The sequence below is a fragment of the Pituophis catenifer genome, unplaced genomic scaffold, assembly GCF_029215685.1.
Source record: "Pituophis catenifer annectens isolate HBS135680 unplaced genomic scaffold, rPitCat1.0.hap2 SCAF_7, whole genome shotgun sequence".
Taxonomy (NCBI): domain Eukaryota; kingdom Metazoa; phylum Chordata; class Lepidosauria; order Squamata; family Colubridae; genus Pituophis; species Pituophis catenifer.
In genome coordinates this window covers 86291960-86306441 of record NW_027256887.1, presented here as the reverse complement: position 1 = coordinate 86306441, position 14482 = coordinate 86291960, and the positions used below count along the sequence as shown (strand labels likewise).

General features: G+C 45.1%; 1 protein-coding gene across 1 annotated transcript in view; it reads right to left on the bottom strand.

Annotated features, from left to right (window-relative positions):
- PRKCQ (protein kinase C theta) overlaps nt 1-14482 on the bottom strand; it is a 61127-nt gene that overhangs the window by 34713 nt on the left and 11932 nt on the right. The window contains exon 2 of the mRNA XM_070947975.1: nt 2467-2591. Coding sequence (XP_070804076.1) covers nt 2467-2584 — 118 coding nt within the window. The 5' untranslated portion in view covers nt 2585-2591. The remainder of the gene's footprint in view (nt 1-2466; nt 2592-14482) is intronic.

The following is a 14482-nucleotide window of genomic DNA, read 5'->3' as shown; positions in this document are numbered from 1 at the left end:
CTTTATCGGCGCGATTTGCAGGTTGTCCTTGAGTTACGGCCGCGACTGACGCCAAAATTTCTGCGACTGACCAAACGAGACGGTTGTTGAGCGAGTTTTGCCCCGTTTTACGAGTTTTCTTGCCACAGTGCTTAAGTGAATCAATGCCGTCGTTAAGATAGCAAACACGGTTGTTAAGTGAATCTGGCTTCCCCTTTTGATTTTGCTTGTCAGAAAGTCGCAAATGGGAATCACACATGACCCCAGGACACTGCAACCGTCGTAAGTACATGCCAGTTTCCAAGCGTCCGAGTTTTGATCACATGACCACGGTGATGCTGAAATGGTCGTAAGCATGAAAAACAGTCAGAAGTCCCTTTTTTTCAGTGCCGTTGTAACTTTGAACGGTCACTAAATGGATGTGTCAGGTTTCGAGGTCGTCTCAAATAAATTGCATTTCAAACAAAGTCTTTAAAGAATAACTCCTATTTATTAAGCACAACATTCTAAATCCGACTCCATAGAAGCCAACACTGACTTCCAGACCCAAAACCCTCCCTTTCCGTTCCCCACTCCCCTGCACTCATTGGCCATCTTCCAAGTCATTCTACCCCTAATCTACTGCTCCAGCTCAAAGGAATTTCCCCCCTCCCATCCCATCTCCTAGGGGATGTTATCTCCAGGGAAAATAAGTAGGTGAAAAGTCAAACGTCCCTTTCCAGACTCCTCCCTTCTCCTTCTTATGTCAGCACTAGAGTAAATGCAGCTTGAGGTGCTGACATCATAGTTGTAAGTCAAGGACTCCCTGTAGAACATTTCTAACATGGATGCCAGCAGGTTTAGTCCCAAGCTGGTGGCCACAACAAATCTGTGTTTTACATGCAACAAGCATTTAAAAAGTGGGTGGAGCTTCAAATTCATCATTGTAGACACCATATTGACTTTTCTGTTCATACCTATAGACCAGGGGTGAAATCCAGCAGGTTCTGACAGGTTCTGGAGAACCGGTAGTGGAAATTTTGAGCAGTTTGGAGAACCGGTAGCGGAAATTTTGAGTAGTTCAGAGAACCAGCAAACACCACCTCTGGCTGGCCCCAGAGTGGGGTGGAAATGGAGATTTTGCAGTATCCTTCCTGCCATGCCCACCAAGCCATGCCCACCAAGCTACGCCCACAGAACCGGTAGTAAAAAAAAAATTGGATTTCACCACTGCTGTGGACGCCCCTGACTTTAAACCTTAAAAGTGTATGAGACTTCCCTTAGCAAATGTTCGAAGTTACGAGATCAGCGCCCCCTAATGTTTCCAAAGAAGACCCGAAACTACAAATCTTGCAGCACTACGTCAGTTGTTCGCGCTTACGAACAACCACAAAGGCTCTGTAACATTTACACATTGCCCCATTCGAGCATCCAAAGGCCTCCCCCAACCCGTGGCAGGATGAAATCGAGCTTCCGGGGGGCAGATCCAGCCCAGGGAAGCTCCATTTCAGCTTGCAACAGGTCGGGAGAGGCCTGCAGAGGGCCGAATGGAGGCTCGGAGGCTCGGATCTGCCCCCGGGAAGCTCCATCTCGACTTGTAACAGGCCGGGGGAGGTGGTGGAGGGCCGAACGGCACCTTGGAGGCTCAGATCCGGCCCCGGGAAGCTCCATTTTGGCCTGTAACAGATCAGGGGAGGCCCACGGAGGGCCGAACGGAGCCTCGGAGGCTCGGATCCAGCCCCCGGAAGCTCTATTTTGGCCAGCAATATGCTGGACAAATGTTGCAGAACCTCTGCAGTCATTCATAAAGGCGAATAACTGCCGTGCTGCTGCAAGATTCGTAGTTTAGGGCCTTGTTGGAAAAGACTAGGGGGCGCTGATTGCGTAACTTTAAGCGTTCACTAAGGCAATGCTCGTAACCCGGGGATTACCTATAGAATAGGGTAGGGTAGGGTAGGGTAGGGTAGGGTAGGGTAGGGTAGAGTGGAATGGAATGGAATAGAATAGAATAGAATAGAATAGAATAGAATAGAATAGAATAGAATAGAATAGAATAGAATAGAATAGAATAGAATAGAATAGAATAGAATAGAATTCCCATTCTAGCTGGGTCATGAAACATCTGCAAGAAAACACCCAAGCTCAGAAACCACCAAAGAATCCTCATTTGCAGCCTGAACTACAAATATTCTCCTTTAATGATAAATGGAGATCTGGGTTTTGTTTTTGTTTTTTAAAAAAAGACAGTTTGAGAAGTGGATAACTTTGAGCTGGAAAGCGACCGGCGTGAAAAAGATTAAATAGCGCTTCTCTGGCTCTTCTTTCCTCATTGAGATTCAGAGCCTTCCTTCGGGGTTAAGGTCGAAAACCAAGAGAAAATAATACCTTAATTTATCATTGAAACTCACACTCTCCAATTTCTCACTGAAATCCAAGGGCCCAGAAGACCTTCAGCTCACACCCAACTGCAAATGATGTCCTGACCGAACGAGGTGTTTGTTTCCTTACCAGCCTCCACCGCCTCCTTCACCATCACGGCGCAATACGGATCGACCACGTCTCCTTGCGAAGGGAGGTAGGGGCCGCTGTCAAAATTGGACAGCCCAATCCTCAGGAAAGGTGACATGACAATTCTGCAGGGGATTAGAAAGGCCTGGTTAGTGGATCGGTCTAAAAAAAAAAAAACAAACCCGAAACAACCATTTCACAAATTGCAGGGCACAACACAGGAGAGGGGTCACGTGCCCATGTGCCCCCACCCATAATTCTAATTGCCCCACCCCCGTGCATGTGTGTGTGACCCCCACCACCACGCTTCCCCTGCTTTTGGCACGTGATGGCCCGGTGGTCCTGGTAGGCCCATTTTTTGCCCTCCTCGGGCTCCAGAGCCTTTCTAGGAGCCTGGGGAGGGCAAAAACAGCCTTCCCCATCCCCGACCCCCCAGAGGCCTGTTTGCTGACTTCCAGTGGGCCCAGAAGGCCCGAAAATCAGCTGGCCAGCAGGCGCATGTGCGCCGGAGCTGAGCTCATGTGCCTGCCGATATGGCTCCGTGTGCCACCTGTGGCACGCGTGCCATCATGGCTCTAGTCCAACTGCCTGCTCAGGCAGGAAATCCTATACCTGAGATGGCGAACTTATGGCATGCGGGCAGGGATACACCACCAGAGGTGGGTTTCAGCAGGTTTGGACCAGTTCTGGAGAACCGGTAGCGGAAATTTTGAGTAGTTCAGAGAACCCGTAGTAAAAATTCTGACTGGCCCCAACCTCCATCTATTCTCTGCCTCCTGAGTCCCAGCTGATCAGGAAGAAATGGGGATTTTGCAGTATCCTTCCCCTGGATTGGAGAGGGAATGGAGATTTTACAGTATCCTTCCCCTGCCACACCCACCAAGCCACACCCACCAAGCCATGCCACGCCCACCAAGCCACGCCCACAGAACCAGTAGTAAAAAGATTTGAAACTCAAAACTGGACACCACCGATCTCTCGTCTACAACACAGTCCTTTCAGCAGTCCCAAGTATTTTCGAGGCCCATTTGCTCTCTGATTCAGGTCACCCTGAGAGTACGGATAAACCTTGACATGAGCTCCACCACTCTCTAATTCCCCAAAGCTGGCTGGGGAATTCTGGAAGCTGAAGTCCTCCAGGCTTAAAGTTGCCAAGGTTGGAGACCCCTGCTCTAAGAGCTGACAGCCAACCAGATGAATGCAAGGAATATAAATCCTTCCATTCCTCACCTGTCAGTTAGAACTAAAGAAGCTTCTTGGATGAGAAGCAAAACATTTTCAAGGGGAAAAAAAACCCCAAGAAAATCCAGTTGCCTTTTAAAAAAGCACCTTTGCGTTAAGATAAGTCTTCCCTTTTTTTCCCCTTGAAGATATTTCGCTTCTCATCCAAGAAGCTTCTTCAGAACTGAAGACTGCAGTTGCCTTTTGAAAAAGCATTTTTGGGACAACCAGGACCTGGATGATTGAGAATCTCCACTGAGACACTGGTCTCAAAACTGCTTGTTTTATTGATCACCAGCAGCACAAACACACAACGGCAAGGCTAGCAAAGATGTTTAAAAACATGTCTGTTTTAAATGTTGGAAATGTAACCAGATTCCCGGTTCTTACTATCATATGTGGTGGACATGTCCAAAGGCAAAAAAAAAAAAAAAAAAAGGACGAAAATGCATACATGGCTAGAGAAAATGATAAAGCAACATATAGATTTAAAGTCAGAAATATTTTGGTTAGGTATACTACCAGAAAAATTAATTTTTAAAAAAAGGTCTTTTTTTTAAAAAAAAAAACTTTTTTAAAAAAAAGTTACTTGTCCCAGCTTCTGCCAACCTAGCAGTTCGAAAGCACGTAAAAAATGCAAGTAGAAAATTAGGGACCACCTTTGGTGGGAAGGTAACAGCGTTCTGTGCGCCTTTGGCGTTTAGTCATTCCGGCCACATGACCACAGAGACGTCTTCGGACAGCGCTGGCTCTTCGGCTTTGAAACAGAGATGAGCACCGCCCCCTAGAGTCGGGAACGGCTAGCACATATGTGCGAGGGGAACCTTTACCTTTTCTTACCAGAAATATATGACAAAGGGAATATATATTTAATATTGCATGTCTTGACAGCAGCGAGAATTGTATTTGCACAGCACTGGAAGAATGAGGAAATCCCTACAGATGAAAATATACTGCTCAAAAAAATAAAGGGGACACAAGCAGAAGACATCCGAGATCTGAATGAATGAAATAGCCTTATTAAATACTTTGTTCTTTACATACAGTAGTTTATACACTGCTCAAACAACTAAAGGGAACACAAAACTACTGTATGTAACGAACAAAGTATTTAATAAGGCTATTTCATTCATTCAGATCTCGGATGTCTTCTGCTTGTGTTCCCTTTATTTTTTTGAGCAGTGTATAATTTAAAAAAATATTACAATGTGCAGAAATGGAAAGGTCAGGGGTCTCCAACCTTAAACACTCAAAGAGCCATTTGGACCCATTTCCCACAGAAAAAAAACAACCGGGAATCACAAAAACCCTTCCTGTGCCTTGACTATTTCTTGAGCAGCCACAAAACTAGCATCTGTAGTTGAATTAAACGTTCTGTTTTCTTCTGAAACTTTTCTTTTCTTGGATTTATCCATGGTTGGCCTACCAGAGGTTGAAAAGCTCAATAAATCGCGTGCCAGCGGATGTCGCACATTGGCAGTTGTGACGCATATTTTGAGTGACAGGGAGCCGCAGCAGAGGGGTGAAAGAGCCACATGCGGCTCCAGAGCCACAGGTTGCTGACCCCTAGGATAGGTTAACACTAAAGATAAAAGACAAAGAAGATACAGAATATTTCTTAACAGGGATTTGTTCTATCAATGGTTAGATAATAGAGGTAGAAGTTGAAAGATTATTAATATGTCAGGTTCGCCTGATTCGCCAGTTGCGGCCCTTTCTTGATCAGGGTTCCCTGTGCACAGTCACTCATGCCCTCGTCACCTCTTGCCTTGACTACTGCAATGCTCTCTACATGGGGCTCCCCTTGAAGAGCACCCGGAGGCTCCAACTGGTCCAGAATGCAGCAGCGCGGGTAGTGACGGGAGCAGCATGGCGCTCCCATGTAACACCGCTCCTGCACGAGCTGCACTGGCTCCCAGTGGTCTTCCGGGTGCGCTTCAAGGTGCTGGTTAGCACCTTTAAAGCACTCCATGGCATCGGGCCTAGCTATCTTCGAGACCGCCTGCTGCTACCGACGACCTCCCATTGTCCCGTGCGCTCCCACAGAGAGGGCCTTCTCAGGGTGCCATCAGCCAATCAATGTAGGCTGGTGACCCCCAGGGGGAGGGCCTTCTCTGTGGGGGCACCTACCCTCTGGAATCAGTTGCCCCCAGAGATAAGGAGAATCCAAGACCTCAGTGCCTTCCACCGTGCCCTGAAAACCCACTTTTTCCAGCAAGCCGGGCTGGCTTAAGAAGAAATTTTAAATGTTTTAATTGGTTTGTATTTTTAATTTTGGGCCAAATTTATATATATTTTAATTGTTTTTTAATATTTGTATTTTATGTTTTTTAATTCTGGCTGTACACCGCCCTGAGTCCTCAGGGAGAAGGGCGGTATATAAATTTAAAATAAATAAATAAAATAAAAAATATATATATAAACAAATATCAGCACTACTGCTATATAAGTATTGACCCAGATAACGCACTGTTTACTAAGCACCAATGTACGGTAAAGAAAAATGTATAAATAAAAAAAAAGAATCTACACAGAGACATCGATCTCAAAACTGCTTATTTTATCGGCCACCAGCAGCACAAACACACAACACAGTTGCCGCTTATCCACGCTCACAGCATTTCCCCTTTTTGGCTTCCCAACAAGCTGACTTAGCAAAAGTTGGCAAGCCAGCTGCTCCTAAAATATCCCAACGGTCTGAGTTTCTGGCTTGAGGGGCATCAATTGAAATGCACCATCCAGAGCCAGGAGAAACATCTGACAGTGGGTATAACCTTGCCTTAAAGGTTGTGAAATATCTATGGAGGTTCTCAGTCATCGAGGTCATGGTTGTCCCAATGGGGCTTTTTTTCAAGAGGCAACTGGACTTTCTGGTTTTTCTTTGAAGACGTTTCCCTTCTCATCCAAGAAGCTTCTTCAGCTCTGACTGGATGGTGGGGAATGGAAGGATTTATACTCCTTGCAGACAGCCAGTTGAAAGGACTTGTTCTGCCCCAGGTATGGATCCCAAAGAATACAGCACACACAAAGTTTGTACAAAACTTAATTTACTAAAATAACTCAGTCTTTTTCAAAACAAAGGCTGTTAATAAACTTTCTTAACAGCCTACAAGAAACCAAAGATAAAGTAATCACAATCTTACTAAGGTTGGCAGAAAGCCCAGAAGCAATTTGCAGAGAATCCAGACGCAAAGTAGAGTGAACTAAAGTTGTTCCCTACAAATTGCTTCAGTCGGCGTTCCTCCTTAAATAGGCTAAGGGAGTGGCCAATTAGCCCCAAGCCTTGCTCTCGAGGAGACCTCCTCCTGAGGAGCCACTCCTACCTTTTGGCAGCTCTGCGCGCCAGTGCATTGAGAAGAGGCTCCTCCTCTTCGTCCTCTTCACTTAAAGGAGCTTCTGGAGGTTCTGAAGGCCCTGGCTGAATCCCCACCGCTGGCACCACATCTTCTCCAGCCTCCTCACTGTCTGACTCGGGTGCCAGCTGCAAAGGCTGCTGGCGCAACACCACACCAGCCTCCTCGCTGTCAGAATCAGCTACAATCCGCACAGGCCGCTGACGGGCCACAACAGGACTGGAGATAGATGGTGTTGTATCCTTCCCCCTCTGTTGACAGAGGGCGATTCAATTTTGACATAGATGGACAGTTCCAAGAAGGCTCCATACACATTTGCACCACTCAGGTGACCCCCTAGGACCCAGATAAACCTCTAAGTGGCCTCCACGACTCTCTGAAAGGATGCAAATGACCAGCTGTCTGCAAGGAGTATAAATCCTTCCATTCCCCACCATCCAGTCAGAGCTGAAGAAGCTTCTTGGATGAGAAACGAAAAGTCTTTAAAGGAAAACCCAGTTGCCTCTTGAAAAAAATGCACCTTTTGGACACAGTCCGTATGGTTGCAGAATTGGGACTCAGCTGTGAATGAACGTAATTCACAGCTATTGCAATAAAAGAGGTTTTTGGGACTACTCGTGTGTTTTAAAGACTCAAGAAGCCTAGGTTATAATAACGACTCTCTAAAAGGATGCAAATGACCAGTTGTCTGCAAGGAGTATAAATCCTTTCATCGCCCACCTTCCAGTCAGAGCTGAAGAAGCTTCTTGGATGAGAAGCGAAACGTCTTCAAAGAAAAACCAGATGAAAGGACTGCATTATAGACTGGAGATAGAGAATGTCATATCCCTTCCCTTCTGTTGAGAGAGGGCTGTTCAGTTTTGACGTAGTTGGCCTCTTGGCCCCTCTTTCAAACCAGCGGCCCCGACTGTCCAAAATGTGGACTTCCCTGCCTTCAAAAGAGTGGCCTTTGTCTTTTAATTGTCATGAAATGAACTGTTGGCTGGGGAACTAGGGACAAAAATGTGTCCTTAGGCAACCTTGCAGAGGTTAACATTTAAGCACAGGGAGAAAAGAGTTATATTACACTGGACTTAATGGACATCCCACAGATCATTCCTCTCTGCTTAAATATGACATTGTCAATGGTTTAATAGATGTTTATACACTATATATTGGACCGAGTAACATTAACTAGTTAGTGGAACCTTAAATTAATGGCCCTTGGGGGTGGGGGAGAGAAGGGGAGAGAATATGCAATAAGAGATTCACATGAAGTGTTAATACCAATTTATAATGCCTTGGTAAGGCCACACTTGGAATACAGCATCCAGTTTTGGTCGCCACGATATAAAAAAGATGTTGAGATTCTAGAAAGAGTGCAGAGAAGAGCAACAAAGACGATTAGGGGACTGGAGGCTAAAACATATGAAGAACGATTGCAGGAACTGGGTATATCTAGTCTAGTGAAAAGAAAGACTAGGGGAGAGACGATAGCAGTGTTCCAATATCTCAGGGGCTGCCCCAAAGAAGGAGGGAGTCAAGCTATTCTCCAAAACACCTGAACGCAGGAGAAGAAGCAACGGGTGGAAACTCATCAAGGAGAGAAGCAACTCAGAACTAAGGAGAAATTTCCTGACAGTTAAAAGAATTAATCAGTGGAACAACTTGCCTGCAGAAGCTGCGAATGCTCCAACACTGGAAGTTTCTAAGAAGATGTTGGATAACCATTTGTCTGAAGTGGTGTAGGGTTTCCTGCCTAAGCAGAGGGTTGGACTAGAAGACCTCCAAGGTCCCTTCCAACTCTGTTCTTCTATTCTATTCTATTCTATTCTATTCTATTCTATTCTATTCTATTCTATCCCATCCCATCCCATCCCATCCCATCCCATCCCATCCCATCCCATCCCATCCCATTCTATTCTATTCTATTCTATTCTATTCTATTCTATTCTATTCTATCCCATTCTATCCTATCCTATCCTATCCTATCCTATCCTATCCTATCCTATCCTATCCTATCCTATCCTATCCTATCCTATCCTATCCTATCCTATCCTACTCTACTCTACTCTAGTCCAGTTCAGTCCAGTCCAGTCCAACCCCCACCCCAAGCAGGAGACCCTACACCATTTCTGACAAATGGCAGTCCAGTCTCTTCTTGAAAGCCTCCAGTGATGAAGCTCCCACAACTTCCAAAGGCAACTTCTGTTCCACTGGCTAATTATCTTCACTGTCGGGAAGTTTCTCCTTAAGAAAAAAGGGAAAAGGAGAGGAAGAAAAGGGAGGGGAAAGAGGAGCAGAGGAGAAGGTTAGAAGGGGGGAAGAAGAAAGGAGTGGGGGAAGAGAAGGAGAAGTAAGAAAGAGAAGGAGAGGAAGAATGAAGGAAGTAGGAGGAGAAACAGGAAGGAAGAGAAGGGGAGAAGAAGAAGAAAGGTTGGAGTAAAGGTAAAGGGTAAAAGAGCAGCCCCGAAAAAGTAAAAATGAAAAATGAAAGTTAAAAGAAAAGAGGAATGAAAAATGATGGAAATGACTGTACATGTAAATGTGTTTATGAGAAATAAAAATAAAAAACTTTTTTTTTTAAAAAAAAAAAAGAGGAAGTTTCTCCTTATTTCCAGGTTGAATCTCTCCTTGGTCAGTTTCCATCCATTATTTCTTGTCTGGCCTACAGGTGCTTTAGAAAATAGCTTGACCCCCCCCCCTTCTCTGTGGCAGCCCCTCCAATATTGGAAGACTGCTATCATGCTATCAGTCTATATCATTTTGGACAAATGGCTGTCCAGTCTCTCCTTAAGAACCCACAATTCCGGAAGGCACTGTTCTCATTGTCACGAAATTTCTCCTTAATTCTGGGATTTTTCTGCTGTCGTTAAATAAGTGGGCCTCAGGTATATTTACTGACCCGAAGCTGTTTTTCTAGAGGAAAAACCCACTGATCATGTGTATCCCATCTGTCATCATCCGAAAAAGGGGATCGCATGACCCCACAACACTGCAACCGTCATAAGTACGGTAGGAACCAATTGCCAAGTGCCCGAATTTTGATCACGTCGGCACGCGGACGCTTGCAATGGTCATAAGGTTGAAAAACAGTCATCAATCACTTTTTTTCAGTGTTGTTGTAACTTCGACCAGTCCCTAAGTCGAGGACTACCTACAGTAGTGGCCAAAATTGTGGAAACCTTTTGGGAAAAGTGTATTTTCTAAAATGAGCTAATAACACCATTTTTGTGGGGAGTAGTACCATAAAATTATATATCAATGGAAAGATAATTTAATCAAAAATGTAATGCAATAACTTTTATGAAGGATTTGCTATTAGAATAGTTACCGTATAAAGAAGAAAAGTGAAGCACATAGAAAAAGCGAGATATGTAAAAATGATCACCATAGAAAAAAACGAGATATACAAAAATTATCCCCATGTCAGTTAATATTTAGTTGGGTAACCTTTAGTATGAATTACGGCCTTACGATGTCTTCCCATGGAGTGAGCTAAGTCTTTTAGTTCTGCAGCTGTTCTAATGTGAAACCAAGATTGAATGATGGCTTCTATTAACTGAGTTTTATTGCTGGGTTGCTTCTGACTCACAAGTTTCTTTATTCGGCTCCATAGATTTTCCATTGGGTGAAGGTCTGGTCTATTCCCAGGCCATTCCAGCAGTGGAATAGGATTATCTTGAAACTCCAAAAAAAAGTGGTGTTGTTAGCCATCAAACCTCAAAAATACACTTTTCCCAAAAGGTTTCCACAATTTTGGCCACCACTGTATATAATGAAAAGGATAATCCTCACCCCCATGTCTTCTTGGGGTTTAAGGCTTATAGAACAAGAAGAACCCCCCCCCCCCAGCATTTTCAGATCTTACAACCCTCTATCTTTTTCTTTCTTTTTTTTAACAAGAGAGCTTAGAAGTCTTGGTGCTGGTGTTCTTCGTGGAAAATAAGCTGTACTTCCTATAATTAAAAAGCAGCTTTAGCTAAGGCCAACATCTCTGGTTTCGTACACTGGATCTCATGTTCACACCTTGGGAATAGGTGCGGCTCGGACAATTGAAAGGGCTGGAAAACTCTCGGCGTCTGTCGCTCTTTTGGGAGCGCTGTCTTTTGAAACTGGGTTTGTTTAAACCACCTTTCTTCGGCCAACAAGCCAGGTTTTGCAGAATGGCATTGTTTTGCAGAGTCCTGCAGCCCTGGGGGAGCATCTGTTGGCTCCCTAAAATCAGGATAAATTTATTTATTTATTTATTTGGTTCGATTTATATGCCGCCCTTTTCCGGAGACTCAGGGTGGCTTACAATGCGTTAAGCAATAGCCTTCATACTTTTGTATATACCTGCTTAATAGAGCTTTCGCCTCCCCCCCCCCTGCCAGCGGTATTCTTTTTTATACAAAGTCAGCTTATTGCCCCCACAATCCGGGTCCTCATTTCACCTACCTTGAAAAGATGGAAGGCTGAGTCAACCTTGAGCCTGGTGAGATTTGAACTTGCAGTAATTGCAGGCAGCTGGTATTACTTAACAGTGCTTTAGTCTGCTGTGCCACCAAGGCTCCTTATGCAGTGATGGGATTCAGCCGGTTCGGGCCGGTTCAGGCAAAGTGGTAGATTCCCACAATTCTGCAACCATATTGACTCTTTTTTTTTTTTATTTTGATTTATATGCCGCCCTTCTCCGGAGACTCAGGGCGGCTTACAATGTGTTAATCAATAGCCTTCATCCTTTTGTATATTTTATGCAAAGTCAGCTTATTGCCCCCACAAACTGGGTCCTCAATTTACCTACCTTAGAAAGGATGGAAGGCTGAGTCAACCTTGAGCCTGGTAAGATTCGAACCTGCTGTAATTGCAGGCAGCTGTGTTAATAACAGGGTGCTTTAAACCACTGTACTACCAAGGCTCTTCGGACTCTGTCCGAAAGGGGCATTTTTTCAGAAGGCAACTGGACTTTCTGGTTTTTTTTCATTGAAGGCTTTTCGCTTCTCATCCAAGAAGCTTCTTCAGCTCTGACTGGATGGTGGGGAATGGAAGGATTTATACTCGTTGCAGACAGGTGGACATTTGCATTCAAATAGTGGGTTGTTAAAAGTCACCTGGAGATTTATCTGTGTCATCAGGATCACCCGAGTGGTGCAAATGGGTGTGGAGCCTGCTTGGAACTGTTGGAAGGACTGTATTGTAGATTGGAAATAGATGATGGAGATAGATGATGACATATCCCTCCCCATCTGTTGGGAGAGGGTTGGTAAATTTTGACATACTGTGTTTCCCCGAAAATAAAACCGGGTCTTATATTAAGTTTTGCACCAAAAGACGCATTAGGACTTATTTTCCAGTTAGGTCTTATTTTGGGGGAAATACAGTACTAAACGCCTCCATCTGCTGACAATATTAACTGGGGCTTATTTTTGGAATAGGGCTTATATTACAGGCATCCTGAAAAATCATGCTAGCCAGTGGTGGGTTCCTCCCGGTTTGGCCCGGTTCTCCCGAGCCGATATGACCTCACCAAACCGGTTCTGCCCCCCTGCCCTCTGCACCCCCCACCCCCCGCGTTATTCTTACCTTTTATTTGGCCCCACCCCCAATCTATTGCTGCCTCCTGAGTCCCAGCTGATGGCTAGAGGGGAAAAAACTGTTTAAACTCTTGCCGCAGGGCTTCAAAGGGCCGCCCTACAGCTGATCAGTGTTAAAAGCAAACAAATGAGTAGACCAGTGCCTGCAAAAATACATGGGTAGACCAGTGGCTGCAAAACTACATGAGTAGATCAGTGCCTGCAAAAATACATGAATAGATCAGTGCCTGCAAAAATAAATGGGTAGATCAGTACAGCTCTGCAAGCAGTGAAAAGCCTGGTAGACCAGTACCTCTGCTAAATCCTAAAGAATTGTCACATGACCATCAAGCCACGCCCACAAAATAAGCCACGCCCACAGAACTGGTAGTAAAAAAATTTAGAACCCATCCCTGATGCTAGGACTTATTTTCCGGTTGGGTCTTATTTTCGGGGAAGCAGGGTAGATGGCCTCTTTAACCCCCTCCGTCAAACCAGCGATCCTCTCTGTCCAAAATATGGACTTTGTCGTCTTCAAAGGAGTGGCTTGTCTGCAAGGGGTATAAATCCTTCCATTCCCCATCATCCAGTTAGCGCTGAAGAAGCTCCTTGGATGAGAAGCGAAACGTCTTCAAAGAAAAACCAGAAAGTCCAGTTGCCTCTTGAAAAAAAGCATCTTTGCGACAACTACGACCTGGAGGACTGAGAATCGCCATAGACATACTGACTGCGAAACATAGAAGTAGCTACGCCGGCTGGGGAATTCTGGGAGTTGACGTCCACCCGGCTTAAAATTGCTTGAGAAATGCTGGTGTCGGCTGCAATTCTTTCCGGGTGGAAAGATCTGCATCTCAAAAGCTGGGATAACTAAATGCGTGGGTGTCAAGAGGAATCCTAGCCTTCTGTTTGGGAATTCTAGTTCTCTTGTGGGCGTGGGAAAGTGGATTGTAATGGGGGCGGGAGGCAGACTTTTCTTCCTTTATGGCAGCCCCTTTGGAAAAGCCACAAAAGTCCAGGAAATGCCTTCTCGTTCTTCATGCGGAAACTTTTCAGGCACCCACGCTCCGTCTTCCCAGGTTCCCTTCTCCAGACTGAGCATCCTGGTTCCCTCCAGCCCCCCCCCCTTTGTATGACTTTGTCTTTTTATAAGCCTGATCAGCCTTGCTGGGATGCTCTGGCCTTGTGCCAAGTTTCAAAACTGAAACTCTATAATCTACCTCTTCATTCAAGAAAGTAAATACTCCTGCAGTTTTTCCTCTCTCTCTCTCTCTCTCTCTTTCTTTTTCATTTTTGCTTTTCTCTTTTCTTTTTTCCTTTCTCTGTGTCTCTCTCACTTCTCTCTCTTCCTTCCTCCATTCTTCATCTTTCCTTCCTTTCCTCTCTATTTCTCACTTTCTACTTTCGGGTTTTGATAGCTTCTTCCTTCCCTGCCTTCCTCCCACTCTCTCCTTCCTTCCTTGGCCTCTCCTTCCATTTTTTCTCCCTCTTTCTCTCTCTTTCCTTCTTTCTGTTTCCTCTCTCCTTCCTTACTTTCTTCCATCCTTCTTTCCATCCCTTCCTCTGTTCCCTCTTTCTCCTTCCTTCCTCCCTTCCTTCCCATCTTCCCTCCCTCCCTCTTTGTTTCCTCCCTCCCTCCTCTCAGCCCCTTTCTCTGTCTTCTTCCTTTCTTCTCTCCCTCTCTATTCCCTATCTTTCTTTCCTTCTTTCCCTCCCTTTTCCTTTCTGTCCTTTCTTCCCTCCCTCCCTTTCCTCTCCTTCCTTCCCTCTTTTCCTCTCTTTCCTTCCTTCCCTCCCTCCCCTTTCCTCTCCTTCCTTCCCTCCTTCCTTCCTTCTCACTTTCCTTTCTTCCCTCCCTCCCTCCCACTATTTCTCTGTCTTCTTCCTTTCTTCCCTCCCTCTCCATTCTAT